We start from the raw sequence: 20454 nt of genomic DNA on the forward strand, positions 1-20454 counted from the left end.
GTATCAACAACCAACAGGGGCTAAAAGGAGCAAAGCAACACTCGTTTTGTTACAGCTTCACAACACAAAAATGTGGGCTTTCTTATTTGAGCACTACAAGCTGCCATACTATGTTCAATACTAATCCATAACAGATTAATTGTACAGCTAGAATTTGGAACCAATTTCCCAGCAGATCCCAGTACTGAATGGAGGCCAGCCTCTGCGCACATTTTTACAATGATGTTCATGCATTGCAGAATATTTTCTATTCTACTCACCTGTCCCCTACTTAACAGAGTAGCAAATTTGAAAAAAAAAAAATCCAGGTCCAAGTGTGTTTAGGTCCATCTATATTTAATAACAATTGCAAATTGAAACAAAACAATACAAAACAAATGTACTAAATGTCAGTGTGAAGATTGCAATCAGGTTTTCTAAAACAAAAACTTCAGGTTATTTTATAATGATGCAAACTCAGAACTTCTCTGGAAAAGCCATCATTTCTTCTTTGATCCTGTTTTCTATGAGCAAGGTGAAATTGCTGTCTGTGTTTTGAAGATTGTAGCTAACAAATATCTGTTTTTTCGTCTTGCTGGCTAAAAGACAAAACAATAGTCAGCCATAGTTTGCTCTTTATATAAAAGTGATGATGGTAGTCAAGCAAGCCTCTTAAAAACCTGTATCATGCAGATTTCTAAGACTACGTTCTCTACTCCTGCCAAGCTGGACCCAGTTATAAAGGAACAGCAGAACAAGTACCTGAGCACTGGCACGTTGAGCAAAACTATGCAGGTCGTTGAAATGGGCAATATAAGCCTGGTGACTACCAACTAGTCTTTGGCCTGATGCAAACAGCCATTAAGTCACTAAAAAGCCTTGCAGTGCTTTTAGTGGATTTTGGATGCTTCTTAAATATAGTACAGTTTAAGTGAAACCACAGACTATACTGGACTCTTAGCACTGAAATCTAGTTTATGAGTTGGTAACTCTGTGCTGTGGAAAACACTTAACAGAGGGAAAAGTGCACAGGAAAGTGATTGGGCCCCAATTAACAAAGTTCTGTTTTACTGTGAACCCCTAAAAAGGCTCCCAAAAAGCACGCACCAGTCTTGTCTAAGCCTGCTGTCAATAAATGTGTTGCCTTTAACCTTTATTTGTATCGTGTCTATGAACACTCAAGAGGCTGGAGAGCCTGGGCTGGACGTGATGAAGCTGAGCACAAGTTCCAAGTTACTGTAATGACAAATACCTAGAGAGAGGTGCTATAAAATTAAAAGCTGCCTTCCATGACAGAACTAATTAACAGTGACAAAAATAACGTCCACTGGGGAAGGAAGACTTAATTATCAGTGCAGATCAGATAACACCAATAAGTGTTTTATAAATAAAATGGAATCCTACTTAGATTTTACCATAGTAATATAGCAAAGCTGTAACTCTCTATATATTGCTAAAGCTAAATTTTGTGAAGAATGTAAGCAACATAGAGGCAAAATAGGCACTAAAATTAAACTGAGTTGTGTAAAATGGAGGACAAAAAATGGTATTCGGGTCACGAGATATTCTGGGCTGAGCTGGGAGCTGATGATGCTAGGGACAAATCAGACTGTTGTGCTGAATATTCAAAAATATCATCTGAAATTTAAAAATTTAAAATAAAGACACCAGAACTAATACATCGGTCCTTTCTACGTGAGAAAGTTAACTACAGAAGACCTATATAGACATATAAAATGTAGTTAAACAAGTCCTTTGAGGCATTTTCATTATGAAAATCAATTTATTATTATTTTCCATTCTAACAGGTTACCAGCTTCCCAGCTCAGTAAAAGCAGAGCTGTTTCTGAAATGCAAGGACTCATTTGCCTTTTAAGACTTGGCACTACAAAATGCTGATGTAATGCAGCACGTTGCTCTGATTGCAAAAGTGCTTGGCACCAGATTTTGTGGTATAAAGCAGCATGTTTTGTAAGCACTAGTGCTTCATCATCATGCCCTAAATGAATGCAATGCTAATTCTGAACTAATTAATACCATTATCCTAGCTAACGAAGCTATATTGTACACTGCAGTGTCAAAACTCAACTTCTTAATTATGTTTGCGTAAGATCCAACCGAGTCTCTGGGATGCTGTTCCAGTTCCCAGCAACACCGTGAATCCCTCAGGGCTGCCTGCACCAAGCAGCTCTGCTCCCAGCACCCTTCCCGGGCTCTAAGGGGGAGCAGGACCTTTTCTGTCCCCACTTCATAGAATCACAGAGTCATTTAGGTTAGAAAAGACTTCTAAGATTATCGAGTCCAACCACAAACCTAACACTGCCAAGTCCACCACTAAACCATGTCCCCAGACGCCATGTCCACATGTCTTTTAAATACCTCCAGGGATGGCAACTCAACCGCTTCCCAGGGCAGCCTGCTCCAGTGCTTGACCACCCTTTCAGTGAAGAAATCTTTCCTAATATCCAATCTAAACCTCCCCTGGTGCAACTTGAGGCCGTTTCCTCTTGTGTTATCACTTGCTACTTGGGAAGAGAGACCTTGCCTGCAGATTCATTTGGACACGTGGACTCCTACGGGAAGGACAAAAGAGGGAAGACCTTATGCCTCCACGGAAGACTCTCTGCAACTTCAGAATAAAGCAGAAAACTGCAAAAGATAAGGCTTACTGAAAAAGCCCTGCAGCGGGGCTGCTCCTCACATTGCCTGGCTAATAACCCCTGTTGCACCAGCCCCTCGAAGTGGAGGAAAGCTTCTCCAGCAGCCGCAGCATGCCAGGTGCCAGGAGGCACTATGCCAGCACAGACCCACTCCTACAACCTTATGGACTGGGCACCAGTCTAAGCCTGAAGAGGCGTAGCAGCAGGAGAATGGACAGAACAAGCATTAGGCGTTAAAAGTTTGTAGACCATTCATGCTGGAAGAGAGGTAGGTGGTGGAGGAGAACTGTGCCCAGCCCAGAAAGCCTCAAAGAAGAGGCGAAGGTGATCTTCACCGAGAGCCAGCCAGTCCCTACAAAGGGAAGATGAAGCCATGGTGCTTTTCAGCAGTGACTGTGGCCAAAAGCACTGTGATTTCAGGATAGACAGGTAAGGGAGGCACTAATGGACAAGGCATTCTCAAGAATTGGACTCCACTAATCTATGGGAAACAATCTTTTACAATTTGGGTTTCTTGACTAGCGAGACATATCTCATGCCAAAGCAATCAGGCAGGCTGGTGGGAAACAGTCCACCCACCTAACACAAACAGATACAGGTAAAAATAGGTAGAAAGAGGAATAGGAACATGGCAAATGTGTCTTCAGCAGTGGAAAAGGGAAAAAAAAAACCCAACCCTGAAATAAGGAAGGAGTCAGTACACCAAATGCAGCTGCTCTGGCTAGGGCCCCTACCAGTCTCCACACGGGAGAACATGTACACTGATGCACAGCAGCGCTGAAACTCCTGCTTCCCCTGTGGCAGGGAACCTGGCATTGCAAGAATAAATGGCAGATGACTGAATTAAGACTGGGAAGGATAAGAAATAAAAATACTTATATTCAAATGGCATCATACGTTACCTAAGTTAGCGCTTGCAAAGACCAGAATGGAAACGGTATGCTAAAAACGGTGATGGCATCGGGGGGGGGGGGTGGGCAGTGGCAGGGAAGATACTGCCTGCCTGAAGATTACCACGTGGCAGGATGGTTAGAAAGGCTACCTTGGAAGTACAGCTAAAAGTCAGACATGGCTGTGAATAGCATCTCTGTTATTACAGAATTTATGGGAGTAACAGGATTTAATTTCCCAGAGGAAAACTAAACACCAATAACAGTAAAGCTTGGTGTTTCTAGCCAAGGCAGAACACAGATTTCCTTACCGAACATTCCGAACAAAGAAGATACAGAGATGCTTAGTGATGATCTTGCAGATCCACTGGTTTCAGGAGAATAAATAATTTTGGAATAAGCGACCATGAGCTGACTTGAATTGCTGGAGTGCCAACAGCAAGCTTAAATACTAAGTTGTAGGATTTCAGAAAGAAGATGTATTTCTTTTTTCAAAAGTCAGTTATGCTCAGGTGAAGAGGAAAAATAATTATTCAAAGCCAGAAGTGTATTACTGACTTTGTCCTTCCAACCAAAGGTGAAAAAGCCTTTCTACAGATTTTGTGAAGAATGTAAGCACCATAGAGGCAAAATAGGCACTAAAATTAAACTGAGTTGTGTAAAATGGAGGACAAAAAATGGTATTCGGGTCACGAGATATTCTGGGCTGAGCTGGGAGCTGATGATGCTAGGGACCTACAGGCCTTTCTCAATACAGTATCAATATCCTCAAGCAGGATAGCACAAGGAAGATACATAGTATCTATGTATAAATAGAATACAAAAGGGGCTGACTAGCAAGGATATCTGCAACCCAGAGTTTAGATGGCACAGATACAGAGGAACATTGACTAAAAGCCTAGCTGGGCGGTAGCTGGCACAGCAAGCTTAAAATGAAATAATGAAAGACAGTAAAAGCACACAAAAAAAAAAAAAAAAATAGGAAGGTGCATTATGTTCTGAGGATAAAGAGTAACCAATATTCCAGTACCAAGCAACACTCGCTTCTCACTAACAAAGTATGTGAAATTAGCAATGTAAATAAGAAAATTACCTTTTTTAAAAAAGGCAGCAAAACCGAGGCCACTTACTAGGAGAAAAGTCAGGTGACCCAGGCAGCCTCTGACCTAGAATACTGAAAGAACTAATACAAGAATGGCACGTTACTACCAACCCTATCTGTGACATCAGTAATAAGTCTTTTAAGAGTTGAGATAGCAAGGATGTGTAATAAAAAATAAAAAACAAAAACAAAAACAAAAACGAACAGGAGAGGGTGAGAATCACAGAGACAACAGAGAATCACCGAGACAACAGAGCTGTTAGCCTGACTCTGGTGCCACACAGAAGCTTAAGAGCAAGATTCAGAAGTAGTAATGAGTAACGCAGAGACCAAATGGAAAGCAGCATGAACTGTTACACTTTCTCCAAAGTAAACTCTCTCTGACTACATTTTTACTGACTTCTTAATGATAATGCACTAATTACACATAAAGAAATCATGTTATACAATACCCCACAGAATTATTACTTAAAGTGGAAATGATTGAAGCCAGTAAGTAGAGAAAGAGCTGCCACCAGGGGAGACTACAACAGCAGTTATTAAAAGATAAGTTAGCAGGAAGAAGAAAAGACACTGGTACTGTTTTTCAAAGATCAGTCTTGTAAGCAACCCTTTTTGATAAATGCATTAGTGGCCATACTGAAGAAGTAGGTGTAGACTCATCAAACTACCTGACAATACAAACTCAGGGCATGTCGCCCGTAACAAAGATCAGCACACAAATCATTCAGAAGAATTACATGGCGCTTCCAACCAAAGTAACAGAAGCAAGATGAAACTGAGCAGTGCAGCATCTTGCATTTAAAACCTGGTACCAAGTAGTGCAGCAGCTCACCAGCTGGAGCTGCATCAGTGACAGGCAGGTGATGATGAGTGACCAGCATGATGCCGCAGCCAGGGATGTGAAGGTGCCAGGACGCATGAGGCCAGGTATTTGTTTTAGTGGAGATACAGGAGTTTGAAAGCATTAAGGCTCAGGGATCTGGCTAGGTCAGCACTGCGCTAGGCATAGCGGGATACTCTTACACATGCTGAAAAAGAAGACATCCTCAGAGGTGCCCAGCAGGGCCAGGCAGAACAAACGCTGACATCTGTGAGACGATCCAGAACTTTCCAGGCCAGAACTTCCCAAAATGTGGGGGCTAAGGGGTGCAAGATGCGATGAGGGTTGGCTTCGTCTTTAGGCAAAATGCACGTGCCTTGCGTGACGGCCACCCCACCGCACAGAAGCATCGCAGGTTTATGGAGGTCACTGGAAATCCCACTCGACAGGCACCAGCATGTGCTTTCCCTGCCTCGCACCCACGGCCCGGATTGGGCTATTAAATATGATATTAAATAACAACTTAAATATTAAATGAACATACGCGTTGGACGATGCTCGGCACGCCCTGAGGCAGAGCCCCCGGGCCGGGGTTCGCACACAGCTGGGAAAAAGTGACTCCGCGTGGGAACCGCCGGTGCCGGGGGTCTGCCGGGGGATCTGCTGGCGGCAGCGAGCCAGCCCCCCCCGCGCCCCCCCACACACCGGGGGCGGCGGCTCCACGGCCACAAGCACGGCCCAGCCCCGGCCCGCCCGGCCCCCCCGCCCCGCGGAAGGCAGCCCCCCCTCCCCCCGCCCCGCCGCCGCCCGCACCTACCCAAGCGCTGCGCCAGGCAGGCGGAGGCGGTGTCGGAGGGATCGCCCAGCAGCGAGGCGGCCACGGGGATGCTGTCCTGCAACGGGAGCAGAGCACGGGGCCGGTCAGTCCCCGCCGGCGGCGGGGCCCCGCCAGCCGCCCCCCACCCCCCCGCCCCGCCGCAGGGGTCCCGCAGCCCGGGGGAGGCGGCGGGGAAACTCACGCGGGGGCTGCACATGGCGACGGCCAGGCTGGCGAGGGCGGGCGCGGCGCCCACCCAGAGGAAGAGCGAGTCCCGCAGCCGCATGGCGTGGAAGTGCACCCGCTGCTCGCCCAGCCGCCCGCTGAAGTCGTGCAGGGCGATGCCGCCCCCCGCCGCGCCGCCGCCGCCCGCTGCCTCCATCGGCCCCGCTCCCGGCGCAGCCAGGCCGCAGCGCGCAGGGCCCGAGCGGGCGGCCCGCCCCGCTGCCCGGGGAGGCGGCGCTCCGCCGTGCCCGCCCCGCCGCAGACGCTGCCGGCGGTGCCACCCCCCGGCACCGGGCCCTGCGCAGCCGCCGGCTCCGGGCACGGCCGGCAGCAGCCGGGGGGCGCACACGCTCCGGGTGCGGAGCCCCCCGCGGTACGCGCGCCGCTCCCCCCGCCCCAGTCACTGCGCGCACCCCCCGGGGGCGCATCCCTGCCCGCCCCCCACCCCCCGAAGTGTGCACCCCCCGGTCGGTGCGCACCCCCTCCGTACCCCCCCCCCCCCCGAAGGACACAGCCTCCCCTCGGAGCGCCCCCCCCACCGCGGCACACCGGCAGCCCCGGCGCGCCCCCAGCGCACAGTCACGCAGCCGGTCAGCCACGCTGCCCCCCCCCGTCCCCCGGGGCTCACCGGCGCTGCCCCCCCCGCCCCCCGGGGCTCACCGGCGCTGCCCCCTCCGCCGCGGGGCCGGGGCCGGGGGAGGCCGCGCAGGGGCGGCGAAGCCCCGCTAGATGGCGGGTGAAGCGCTGCCTGCGGCGGCACCGCCGGTCACCGGGGCTCTGCGGAGCCACCCGGGAGCAGCCCGGGGTTCCAGCCTAAAGCGGAGGGGCCGGCGGGATGCTGCGCAGCCTCGGAGCCCCCGGGGCAGTGCAGGAGGAAGGTCACGGTGACCTTGGTTTCGGTCAACCCTGGAGGTGTTTACGGTTACGGGGACCGACAAGCAAGCGGGTGGGGGCTGCAGCGTCCAGGAGAACGTGGCAGCGCGGGTGATTAAAGGCCCCGCTCTGGGGACGAGTTTGGTGCCCGCCACACTTTCTCCAGAGCACAGCTGAGCTGGTCCTTGCCGAAAAGGGTTTTCCTGACCTGTGTGTCTGTTGCTGATAAGAACGCGGGTGGCACACGGGTGGCCAGCGGCCCTTTGCCGTTGAAAACGTGCATCTTCCCACCGCGGGCAGGGTGGGCAGCTCTGCATAAAGAATGAGCCACTTAACCATGCAGATTGGCTTTGTAATCAGTATTCCTCAGCCTCCGATTTCATATATATTTCCAGAAATCAAAATTTCCACGTCCAAATTTTAAAACTTTGTTTCCACATTGAAGAAAATGGGGGTGGAGGGGGCGGGGGGGGGAAGGAAGGAACTGTTCATCACTTTTCTTCCCTAAGCTGCTCCAGTTCTTCTGGCATCTGCCAAAAGACGAAATCCTCAGCCCTGCTAATTTCTGCCCGTGCTGCCGCATCCACGCTAAATCCCGGGAGGCAGCTAAGCCCAGCCCAGCTGCCATACCCTGACATCCCACTGCACCCGATCAGCTCGGGGAGAGGGGGGGTGGCAGGCCATCTCCTCTGCCCTACATTTGTCACTTGCTCGCACAAAGCATTATGGGATGCATGGCAGCAGACTCCAGCTACGCCTGTCCCCTGCCTCACTGCTGCGGCGGCATCAGGCTCGTGCTGGTACCCAGCTCTCCCCCCATCCCCGCTCCGCAGCCTGTCCCAGTCCTTTGCCTCCACATGGGTTGGCCTCCCGCAAGGTACGTGCAGAAGCTGAGGCTTCTGTTGAGGCTCAAAAATCAGCCTCTCCCGGGTCCCAGCAGCCCTTTACAAACTGACACTTAGCCTGTGGCAACTGGGGACATCAGGCTAGCAAACAGGTGACACCCCCCACCTTTCAAGGTGGAGAGTGCTGGCTGTGTGCACCAAACACTTCCCTCTGCATCATGTTCATCTTTTCTGCTTGTTGTGGCTGCAGGTTGGCTCTGCGCTCAGTGCGCGGGGCTAAGGCCATCAGCCACATCAGCAAAAACTACCCCAGGCCAGAGGCATTGCAGGAATGAAAATCCAGGCACCAGACAATATGTCTGCTGGGAGCCACACAGGTGGTGCTGGTGGTGCTGGTGAGATTCCTGTGATTAGACACCTGCAGTGGCGGAGGGAGATTTGCCCCAACCCTTGATTAGGGGAGAAAAGCAGGCCATTTAAGGTACAGTTCATCTGAGCTGCTTTAGATCTCTCTTTTGAGCGAGAAGCATCCCTTTGTGACCAATTTCCACTGATTTGGTTAGGGAGGTTAAGGCAAAAGGTAAGATGTGCGCAGTTTTAAAGACAGATTTATTAATGTCTTTGCCTGTAAAGGCAAATCCTTCTTGAAGTGTTCAGAGCCAGTTTCTCTGCTATGCTGAGACAGAGTTGACTTTCTGCAGTGGAGTCCCAGTGGAGGATCTGCTCTAACAAAGCTCCAGCCCAGTGTGTCTCTTCCCACCAGGTAGAAGTTGGGGCCTCCTTGGTGTGCTAAACCTAAGTTTAAATGATCTGCTGGATTGAAGTAAGAGTACTCTGTTTCCTTCCCTGGTCTTGCCACATCAAGTACTGGTTTCTTATATTACTACCAAGGCTGTCTGTAGGCATGGTTCTCCCCAGGGGGGAAATGCCCCTATTTCATCACGCTCTGATCTGTCCCTATTCTCATCAGTCTTGTCCAAAGTGCTTGTAACTTTCCTTGAGATCCTAAACCCTGCAAACCTCTGAAGGTAAGTCACAGGGGGGGTTAATTTATTTATTTTAATTTAATGTTTTTTGCTGTGAAATGTAGTTGCTATCTGTAAATCGTGCTAAAACCTTGTTTAAGCTCAGAAGAAAAAGTTCATGTAGCAACTAAAATGCTGGGTAAACATTTTTTATTTGCATTGCAGGTGTGAAGAAGTGGAGCTGCGCAGCAGCAGACCATCATGTGTGAAATGAACTTCCTAATTACAGCACTGCAAGGCCATTGAAGCCCCTGGAAAATGAGAGGGGAAAGCACTCCAGCAGCGTATGGAACCTCTTGCAATTCCTTTAATGCGCTCATCTTTTTTTTTTTCTGTGGCTGTGAAAGCAGTGCCCATTAGTCTGCCTTATCTGTCAGGTACAAGGCTAGAAGAAGTCTCGGCTGCAGTGAGACACTGGATAGCAAACTCGTGGTAAAGCGAAGATACTGTAGCAGAAGCACTGTGTGTATTTTAGATATGCATATATGTTGCTGCTCAGATGAGATCCAAGACCCAGGATATGTGATTTAAAGGTATGTACTTCCATGCTCTTTGTTCTTCTCCAAATCTTAGGTTGCCCTCAAGAGTTACTAGGTCCTAAACCACCCATTTTTTACCACCCATAAGCCAGGAGTAAATCTTCCTCCTGGTAACTGAGGAGTTAAGATAGGTAAAGCACACAGTTATGAACTGGATATTTTCTGATTCCAAAATGCGTTCTGCGCTTTTGCTCCTGCATGAATAAAGTGTGAATTTGGCACATGAGAAAGCAAGTGAACCATTAGCGTGTGTCAGTGAACCCTCTTCTGATGCCAGTTTTCTTGATTTGTTGTCCTTTTGCAGAGGAGTAAATGACCACTTGATAAAGCCAAATGAAGCTTCCACAGCCACTCTGGTGAGGCTTTGTCTTACCAGGCTGCTGTAACAGTAGCTGTGCTGCAGTCCCAGACTTTTAGGGGTCTGCTTTGTATTGAGACTTGGAGATTTATTGTATGCAGAATTCCCTTCATGGCACTGCTGGCTATAGGGGGCCTTTTCTCTCCTTGTGCCATCGGGGCACCCAAGGTGCTGAAAAAAATGCTTCCTTTCTTAGTCATCATTGGATTATTTTTCTCAGCTGCAGCAGTTCTCTGATCTGGCTTGGTGTGCCACTGCTCAAATACTTGTACTGGCATCATGGAGGGCAGCATCAGGTAAGCACAGGCCAGCAAAAAAGGGAGGAGTGTTTCTGCTTACGCTGTACAGCCACCATGGCTGTGATGCTGTGACCATCTAAACCGATTTTGGGTGGGGCTGCCCCAGTCCTGCTTCATAGTGCTCACCTGATATGCTAATGAGTCACTCTGGGGAGTCAAACTGGTCAGAAACTATGCCTGGGATCTTAGGATGGGATGTTGGATTAACTGTGATAGGAAAATGCTCCTGAAACACCTAACCATGGCCACAGATAGGTCTCTCAACTTGAAGGCTAAAAACACACTGTCAAGTGTTGATCATCCTAGCTTATGGCCCCAGAGAAGAGATGGAAAAAGAATCCAGGCTGGAACTTTTTCAAAAGTTGCAGGAAACAGGGGAATCGGACTGGTGAACTTGTATGAAAATCACAGTTTAAGAGATCTGCAAGGGGACTACACTAAATTCATTCTGTTGAATCTCATGGTCCAAAGCAATATCAAGGCCAGCCCTGACCCTACTCAAAAAAAAAAAAAAAAATCCCATGTCTGAAAAAGCACCCATAAGTAAATGCACAGTGTAGGTGCACAAGCAATTCCACATCTGCAGTAGCTGCCGTGACGGTGTTAGCAGAACTGCTGTAATAACTCCTCAGTGCATCTATTGGTACCCAGGCAGGCATTGCTTTAAGGAAATCCAGTTCCTGATTTCCAAAAGGCTTAAGGTAATAGCTTTTTCCCTTGATGAAAACCCTTTTCTTTTCTTGGGGGTTCATCACCCTGGCTGTTGGGATATCCCTGCCCAGGTAGGGTGAGGCCTGGGATGCACATGACACAGAGATTTTCTGATGGGCAGCTTGTCCTGCACAGCATGTTGGACTAGAAACTGGGGCTGTTAGGTTTTGTGCCTGACTGGCACAGTGACCTTGTGCAAATCCCTTCTGCTCTGCTTTATTTCACTCCTCTGCAGACTGGAAGAGTACAATAGCTCTTGCCTGTCTTCCTGCAGCTGAATGAAAGTCTGTGTAAGACACAGCTCCTAAGGACTTTTGTGAGCCCAGACTAAATTTCTGCTGTTATTGAATGAGACAGTTCCCTTTTATTGTTATGTGAGTCATTGGAGGAACTCATCTTAGACCTATGGGAGCATTTGAGACACGTGGCTTCATAGCTGCTGGGTGGGAGGCACTAACACAGAGTGACTCATCACTCCCCTCAGGGACAAGAAGAGGTTTACGCAGTCGACTGGAAATCGTATTTTTATGTGCAGATAGACCTCTTCATGGTGGAGCATCCCAAAGCAGTTTACAAAAAGTGACTCTGGTGCGTAAAAGCCAGAAGCTGTAGTGAGACCTGTGGGTGCAATGGGCTTTTACATACCTGTGACCTGACAGGGAACAGGTGCCAAAGCCTAGTGGAACCAAGCTTTTGAAATGCTGAGAAGGGAAGAAAAATAAATGAAATAGTATTGAAAAGTGTTTTCCCTTATATTGCCCAATCCAATGCCTAGATCCCACAAGACATACAACACACCTGATGGATCCTGCTATTTTTCTGTCCTTGGGCCACCTAATGGGATGCCAGGCTGGGGTACATAACATACATAGGACATACTGTGTGCTTGAACCAGAGGGGATGCCAGTCTGCTACTGACTCAAGGGCTGACACGTCTGCTCAGGTTGCAAAGAGTTATGCTCTTAGCCATGGAATTCAACAGGCAGTGCTGGCAGCCACATAAACAAAGGTCTGATCAAGGTTCAGGTTGCTTTGGGAGGGGAATGAAATTCCTTTTTTTGAAAGGTAGATTGCTGTTGCGGTTATGGGACTTGCTGCACTTCTGGTCTCTTCCCCATCTCCCTGGATGCTTTCCCTTGGCTGATGTCAGAATTTCCATGAATCTTCTTTTTGTCCTTAGACCAGGCCTTGGACTTAATAGGCTCTGTCCCAAAGTCCATTAGCCTGCAGGTCTGACTGGCCATGCCTACACACAGCTTTTCCCTTTCTCAAGCATGCCAGCAAGTGCCTGCCTCTCAGTCTGGTTCTCCAAATAGCTGCTCTCTTTCATTACTTTTTAAAGTAATGCCATGGCCTTTTAATTTTTCCATTTGCAAGCAAAACTAGCTGGACAAAATCAGCTTTGATTACTTTGCTTCCTCCTCCCTGGACAAGGAGTGAAGCTAACAGGCCTGGCATTGTCCCTTAGCAGCCCTCGAGTGTTCACTCTGAGGTGGCTTAGCCCAAGCCAGTCTTTTTTCTTGGCTTTTCCTTCCTGCTCTGTTGCATACAGTGGTTTGGCAGAAAGAGTAAATATCCCAAACAGTAGCTTAGTACCTGTACATTGCTACAGAGCAGCCCAACATTGTCTGATCCATTAAGGATATGGCTGTTCAGGCCAGGCTCTCCAAGGTCATAGTACAGTTCTTGAACAGCATGATTTAGATCAGGGATGTATTTAATTTCCTAACAGAAGTACGTCAAACAACTACTGCTGCCACCTAATCAGTGTATCTGAAGTTACTGATGATTACAGGGCATGTAACTTTCACAGGCATCACTGCAGTGGTCTGTCTCCGATCTCCAGAGTTAAAAAAAAATTAAAATAATACTTAGCACTAGTATCCAAAGATGGGGGTGTTGCCTATTTGCATGACAACAGAACAGACAGGATAGTTAATGCTGGCAGAACATACAACCCTAGGAAAATGTTATCAGAGTTCCTTTACTGTATTTTCAAAGCTAAATAGGATCCCAACAGACTGAAGCTGCATCTTCAAAAAGTCTGTGTCCTGCCCTTGAACACCAAATGAAAAATATCCTTCCCTGCTGCCTCTCAGAAAGCATGAGGAGTCATCTCCCTTTTCTGCTTGGTGTTTGAAAAAGCTGGTGTGAGGTGCTGTTGCTGCTGTTGTACAGAGCCCTGGGATGGGTGGTGGCCTTCCCCAGGATCGAAAGGCTTGTGTTTGAACAAAGTCCCATAAAGGGACGTTTGTGATGTTTTCTCAGGAGGCAAACACAAACCAGGTGAAAATTATCCCTAAATCCTGTAGAAAGCTGTAAATGGGAAAACAGGAGGAGAGAGAAGGACAAAGAAATTCATGGCATTTGGGAGTGATACCTTTCTGTAACAGACTCGGGATCTGAGCCAGCCTCTACAGAAACCAACTGACAAAACACCTGCCAGCTCCCGTGAGCTGAAGATAAAGCTTGTACTGATGAACCTCGCTTAGCAGTTGTCCGAAATGCTGCACCTTGGACTCCTGAGTTAGGGCCTCAGGGCTTGCTCACCTCCCTGCATCCCACCCGTGGAAAGATGTGACCAGCCTGGAGCACCGCGCAGCTCCGGGGGCACAGGCTGCCTCCCTGCCCAGGGCTCCCCTGTAAGACCCTGCCACCCACCTGCCCTGCACACCCCAACAGTGACAGTGGCAGTGCAGCAGCCCTGTGCCACCACACCCCAGCTTTGCTACCTTTTCCCCACGGCTGATCCCAGAGACAGGGATTCCTTAAAGTATAAGGGGAAGGATGGGCTGGAAACGGTGTTTTCATCTCTGCCGCCGGTTCTAGCTTGGCGGGGATGCTTCCAGCTTTAATAAAGCAGATGATCAAAGCCTTTGTGCAAATCCTGTCATCAGGAGAGAGAGGTTGTGCCGCTGCGTTGACAGCACACTAGAGCCCTGTGCAGCTCCCCCAAATCCTGCTTTTCTCGGCTGCAGGCTATTGGCACCCAGATCACCTCCCTCCAGCCCGACACGGGAGGGCAACTGATGCTGGGGAGAAAGAAATCTTTCCAAACAGTCATTTTTCTTTCCCAGTAAGGGAGAGATTTAATATACGTATGAGTGATCTGGGGCCATATTTTTTTTTCAGCCTTCAAAATTATATTTATTTTTTTTCCAGTCTTCTGAAAGATCTGTATCAGAGGCACCTGAGAGCAGCCAAGGCGGCAGCCTGATAAGATCTTTACAATTCATTTGCACAACCATGCCTTTTGCAAAGGAAAAAAGAAAGTGTTAACGAGTTGACAAGCACACTCTTCCTTGCAGCGAGCGGCGCTGCCAGCCGCAATATTACCGCAGGGAGGGGAGATGCAGGGTGGTGGTAGAAGACCTTGGGAAAAAATGCTTTGTTCAATCCGGTTACAAAGACTCCTGCTTCCTTACTACACCAAACCCTAGCCGGCCGAGCAAGGCAATGGATGCGGTAGAAACTCTACTTGGTAACGATGCAGAGCAGCGTGTTGCTATCGGGGTTTCAAGGATGAGTCTCTGGGGTGGAAAGAAATTATGTTGAACCAAGAAGGATCAAAGGAAAAAAGGAGTGTTTGCTAGGCATGTGGCTTCGGTGCCACTGCCCTTCCAGGTTCTGACCTGACAGCTGCAAACGAGGGTCCGACAGCGGTTTTACCCTCTGACACTGCCATTTGCTCCCAGACCCTCAAACCATGCAAATTTGCCCGATCTCAGTTCAGCCCGAACACACACAAAAAAATCCTGCTTAGGAAAGAAAGGACCAAGACCAGGTTTCAAGAATAACTCAGACGAGCAAGTGAGTATTTTCTTTCATGCCTTGCTCTTTTGCATTTACTGAATTTGTTCCACATGAATGTAGAAACAGCTGCATCAGCACCAGCACTGAGGCTGGAACCTTATTAATATTTATGCTGGGAGAGCAAAGCACACAAGAATCAAAATGCCTTCCTGTCATTGACTCGGGGACCCCAGCATCCGTACAACACCTTGCCGTGTTTGGTGGCCAGGCAAGCAGATATATTAGAGAGCGGATCAATTTCTCATCAGCACTCTCACCCGATCGCAGGGAAACTGCCCTTCACCTCCCTACCTGCTCTTTGCTTCTTGTCTTCCAATAATTTCCTCATTAGGGAAACCATTTTTCATCTCTCTTTTGCACTTCTGTGGTTTACAGTCTCATCTGTTAAATATGACTGGAGGCATTATTAGATGCTTCAGTTATTATTATTTGCTTATACAAGGGCATACCCATAAACCTTACTATGAATGAGATGACACAAGAAATAACATGGTGACAGATCCAGTGTGTGCTGGGGGGTCCAAGTTCATGACACATGGCACTATACGCATGAAGGGTATCACATGGTGCCAGTGTGACCCTCAGAGCCTCCTCTGGGACTCCTCACTGCTGTAATTTTTGCTGACAAGGTGCCGCAGTGAGAGCCCTTAATCTGAGGCTGGGGGGTTTCCTTTCCAGGAGTGCCAGCAGCCTTGCTCCAGCTTTTGTTTCGCCTTAGCTTGCAAGGCAAATATTAAGACAAGCAACCCTTCACTGGTCTAATAATGAGTAACCGGTGAGCAGGCAGGTGCTCTCAGCAAAACTGAAACATTCACATATATTTAACTATTTGATAGAAACACTGGTTTGTAGCAGTGGTAAAAGAGAAAAAAAAAATAATCCCATGATCTGGTTGAAGCCAGTTGTGGGAAGGATGCGTGGCAGCCCCTGATGGCTGCACCAGCAGCCCCCAGCTTCACCCTTGGTGAGGCCAGGGGTGCCCCAAGATGGGCAGCACCAGTGGGGGCTGTGGGGCAGGAGCCCCAGGATCCTCTGGCAAGCATGGCAGCACCGGAGGACTTGCCCCCCTAGGACGCTGCCCAGATGAGTAGAGGGGGCTGCAGATACAGCATGGTCATGGCCCAGGCCTCACCTGCTGGGCTTGTTGGGTGACCAGAGCCCACCCAGCAGCTGGGCTGGCGTGGGGCCACCACTGATGGTGTGGCCAACCCTCATGGCTCAGTCCTGGGCCACCCGGGGCATGTCTCATCTGGCACATGCTGCCATTGATCCTAGGTACTGTGGCCCAAAGACAGCTTGGCTTTGGTGAGCTCTGGCACTGAAGCATCGCAACGATGGGCAGAGACAGCACTGGCGTGCTGCCCGGGCAGACGTGGGCAGAGGGAGGTGGGTTGGCCTTTGCTGTCCCCACAAATGCGTCCTTGGTATTGATACGCTGCAGTTTTCTGCCCCCCCCATTCCCCATCTTTTCTTCCTTTAGGATGTCACAGCTTTCCATTCTGGTGTTGATGCTCCCCTGTCCTTGAGCTACTGATGGTGGTGTTCCTATAATCCTATCTCTGCCTGAATTCATACCTTTTCTTATCGGGTGTGGTGCTGTGCTGCTGACTTTCCCGTAGCTCAGCCATTTTCTCCAGAGCCTGGGCCCAGGCTGGGCAGCCAGTCCGTGTTACAGCAGGGCTTTTGTTGGAGACAAGGCTACCGAGGGTCACAGAACACAGTGATGGCTGCTGCCAGCCTTGTGCTGCTTCTTGTCCTTTCCCACCAGCTGGCACAGGTGGGTCCAGCCGCTGCATAGCCTGCAACTCGTATGCAAAACCACAAAGCCACAGGGAAATAGAGATGCCAAACAAAAATTGTGTTTGCATAGATACAAAATGCTCCCACTCCTGGGGCACCACCCTGAATTCCTCCCAAATGTACCCAGGGTCCTCCCAGCCTGCCCCTCCCTGAGTTACAATGATGCATACTGAGGAGCAGAGTGTTGGTTTGCCCTAACCCTGGTGAGCCACCCTAGACACAGGTCATTTACCGTCTAGCCTGGTCTGTGGTGTAGCATCTCAGCTTGTGAGAATCCAAAATACTTTCTCATTTCTATACGCTACAGCATCCTGCCCCTCAAGGTATGGGAAACTTAAGATGCCACTCTGGGGGATTTGGGCATAACTTCAAGGTCTTTAAGGCATTTACATCCTTCTGAGAGGAGCCACAGACAAGGATGTGACCCATGAAATGGCATGCTGAGCCATGGGGTGGGTGAAAGCCTTCTGAAAGGAAGGCAAGTTTCTCTTTAGGAAAAACCTTCTAATGACCCACAAACTGTCCTGCAGTACATCAGACAAATGCACATATCACCTATTATAAAGTAAAATGACCGAGTCCTTCCCTTGGGCTGTTGTTAGCTGGTTTTTGCAACCTCCTGCATCCTGCAAGGGAGACGGGACTTTCATCAGTGACCACTTCAGTGGCTGAAGACAAGGCTCTGGCGGTTGTCACACCCAGCCTTGTAGCTGGGAGGTTGGAAACCCTGTCAGGGAGGGGGAGAGGATACATCGGTTAAAACCGAGTTGATCCTCTGAGTTTCATTAAACAAACTCCTGACTGAGGTTATGTTATTCATCCTCTCCTACGTCGGGCGAGGATGGCTGTGTAACAACCTTGCGGGCCGGCATTTCACCCGTCCTGCTGCCGCTTCTGCGCTCCCCTGGCCATGCTGCTTTTACACCCTGGGAAATCAGCCGGGCTGATGAAAATGTTGCAGGCTTTTTTTGTCCCTTTCTGTTTTGTGCAGCTCGTTTCAGCCGGGCTGGGGGGGGGGGGGCGGTTGCCGGGGAGACTGGGGATGGAGGAATCCAGCCAGGGCCGGCCCCGGGGTTGGGGCAGGGGCTGCGCAGACACATCGATGTGAGGCAAATACAGAGAGGGGAGAGAGGCACTGGAGCTAACAGCTCAGCAGTCCGTTTCCCTGCGAGCCATTCGCCATGAGCAATGCTGGTCCTTTGGGAAACCCTTCGTTTCAGATGCTGACCCTCGAATTAAGCTGGACCTCGCCTGAGGTCTCCTGAAGTCACCTGATGGGCTCTTCTCCTCTGAAGGGTCCTGTCCAGGGGTTGCAGAACAGTGAGACCTGGATTGCCTCCCTCACCCCTCAGTGATGTAGCTGTTTATTTTAGAAATAAGCATTTCACATCGTATCTACACAGAAGATACACTTGAACCCCCCTCCCCTTCAGAAATATGAATTGGGGTGGTTTTTTTTAAGATAAAGCAGCTGGGGTGACTTTCTTTCCTCCAGTGTTAATAATCTGTTTTCCTTGAATTGGATTTTAAGATGGCTTCCTTTGAAGCCTCAAGCTGTAAGGAATGAGCTTAACATAGGTATGGAGGATGCATAAAATCAGCTACTCCCTTTTGCCCTGAAATGTCAACAATCCTTCTGGTCAATAAGTAATACACAGTGCACAATATGCAGAATTCTTGGAAAGAATAGTAGCAAGCAGTCACAGTACCTGTTTCGCACCAGCTCTCCTGTAAGAAGTTTTGCTGCGCCAGTGTTTTCAGGAGCACACCCACAGCAGCCATGGGAAAGGCTGGCATTGCTTTGAGTCATTACCTGGAGCGGCCAGTGGTCCACTGGAGTTGCTAATCTGCAAGTTATTTTTAAACCCGTAATTATAGATGTGGATGTTGATTATGCAGTTAATATGCCACAAAAAATGTTCGCTTGGAATTAAAGCTACACATTGTGAAGCGTACTCAACCAAATAATTAAATTGCTCCTGGCTTAGGCCAGTAAAAACAGATTTCACAGGGAGTGCAAGTGATGTGATTTATATTTCTCACAATCACTGTTGAAGAGACAAACCTGAGGCTGCCTTTTGCAGCATCCCCTTTTGGAACCCGGATGCCTTCTCCCTGTAAGATGAACAAAAGAAAGGTGTGGATGCTTTGGCATATCAATCAGAGGAAACCGGTTTGTTCTGCAGATTACCTTGGCAGAATGTAAAACCAGATCTAGAGTGATCCATAGGCAGGGTTATCCCTCTGCATAAACGAGGTTAGAAAGATTAGGGGGATCGGCACATGGGTAGAACAAAGGAAAGAGTGTATGGAAGAAATACGGATCGGGAATGGTGATGAACTCTTTATCTGCACCTCTAGAAGAGCTGTTGTAGCCTTCATCTAGTGTGTTACTAAACCCGGGTTTGGCGGAGTTCCGCCTGGCGCTGGCCGCGGGGAGCCTGCCCGCGGTTACCGGGGCTCCGGGCAGCCCCCGGGGGGCCCGGCATCCCCTCACCGCCGCACAAACCATGTGGGGAAGCAGGCGACCCCCACGGGGAGCCACACGCCGCGCTGACCGCACCGACGGGCACCGGGCGCGGAGCGGACCGTGCCGCCCCTCGGTGCTTCCCCCCCCCCCGACCCCCCGACCTCCTCCTCTCCGGCGGCGTGGGCGTGTGCCGTTGTACCGCCCGCAGTGCCACACCGGGATGCTGGAAAATAAACTGGGGAAAGCACCTCAGGGGCGCACACGTCCAGCCCTCCCTTGCCCCCCCCCTCCCTTTTCAGCTCCTTTCTTCATCCGTCAGCGAGGTGCAAGACCCCATTGCTGCAGAGCTAAGGGAAAACACCCTCCCCCCGCGCCCCGCACCCCATGAAGCAGCACCCACGTTGTCTATTGTCTGGCCGAGGGTGCCCGGTGGCTGCTGCCCGTAGCCGGGCGGGGGAACGCGGGAGCCGGTGGCTTTGCCAGGGAGCGGCCCCCGGCTCAGCCGCGGGAGCGACACCCGCCCTTGGCGGGGGGGGAAGGACAGCTGAGCCCGACACCGGGGGAGCGGCGAGCACGGCTCGCTCGGGGCACGGCGGGGTACAGGGCAGGGGAGGCGGACGAGAGGTCGTACGGCACAGCCCGTGCTGCGGGGAAGCCCACGCGTGTCCTGCCGGAGACGGATGAACCGGGTCAGGGCGCGGGGCTCCTGACCGCTGATGCGGGCGTTAACGGCACGGGGTGATGCTGGTGGGTGCGCGGTGCCCCCGTGGGGAGGTGTCTCTCCCGCCGGCGCCGTGTGAACGGCGGCACCGGCGAGGGGCGGGGGCTCCCCCTCCCCGCGGCGGCAACGCCCGCTGCTGCGGCAGGGAAGCTGTGACTGTCTCGGGGAACAAAAGGCTGCGGCGGCCGCGGGAGGGCGGAGGGACGGCGGCTGCCAGCAGCGCGGTGGCAGAGCCGATTCGTACGCGGGGCGGCCCAGGACGGACACCCGCCGCGGTGCTCCGCGCCTTTGTCCCCGCTGTCAGCGACGAACCGGGGCGGCGGCCGGCGGCGGTGCCGGTGCCCCACAGCCGCTCCCCGTTAGCCCCGCCCCAGCCCCGCCCCGCCCCGCCCCCGCTGCGGGAGACAATGCTGCAGCCACGCCCCGCCCCTGCGCGCCCATTGGCTCCGCGCCGTTCCCGCATGACGTCACCGGCGGGGCGGGGCGCGGCGCCCGATTTAAGGG

General features: G+C 50.6%; 1 protein-coding gene across 1 annotated transcript; it reads right to left on the bottom strand.

Moving 5' to 3' along the window:
- Positions 1–319: 319 nt before the first annotated feature.
- On the bottom strand, positions 320–6732 carry PSMG4 (proteasome assembly chaperone 4). Its single transcript, XM_040588131.1, has 3 exons — positions 6474–6732; positions 6272–6347; positions 320–578 (listed from the first exon to the last, which is right to left on the bottom strand). The coding sequence occupies exons 1-3, from the start codon at positions 6651–6653 to the stop codon at positions 457–459; spliced, it is 378 nt and encodes a 125-aa protein (XP_040444065.1). The 5' UTR covers positions 6654–6732; the 3' UTR covers positions 320–456.
- Positions 6733–20454: the final 13722 nt, after the last annotated feature.

Source organism: Falco naumanni, chromosome 3 (assembly GCF_017639655.2).
Source record: "Falco naumanni isolate bFalNau1 chromosome 3, bFalNau1.pat, whole genome shotgun sequence".
NCBI classification, from domain to species: Eukaryota; Metazoa; Chordata; class Aves; order Falconiformes; family Falconidae; genus Falco; species Falco naumanni.

What these genes read in the sequence shown, in the direction of transcription:
- PSMG4 (XM_040588131.1), bottom strand. Translation starts at nt 6,653, where the DNA reads ATGGAGGCAGCGGGCGGCGGCGGCGCGGCGGGGGGCGGCATCGCCCTG. An exon ending in TCGCCATGTGCAGCCCCCGC is followed by an intron (nt 6,348 to 6,473) that starts GTGAGTTTCCCC and finishes CTCCCGTTGCAG; the next exon opens with GACAGCATCCCCGTGGCCGC. An exon ending in CTGCCTGGCGCAGCGCTTGG is followed by an intron (nt 579 to 6,271) that starts GTAGGTGCGGGC and finishes TTTGTCTTTTAG; the next exon opens with CCAGCAAGACGAAAAAACAG.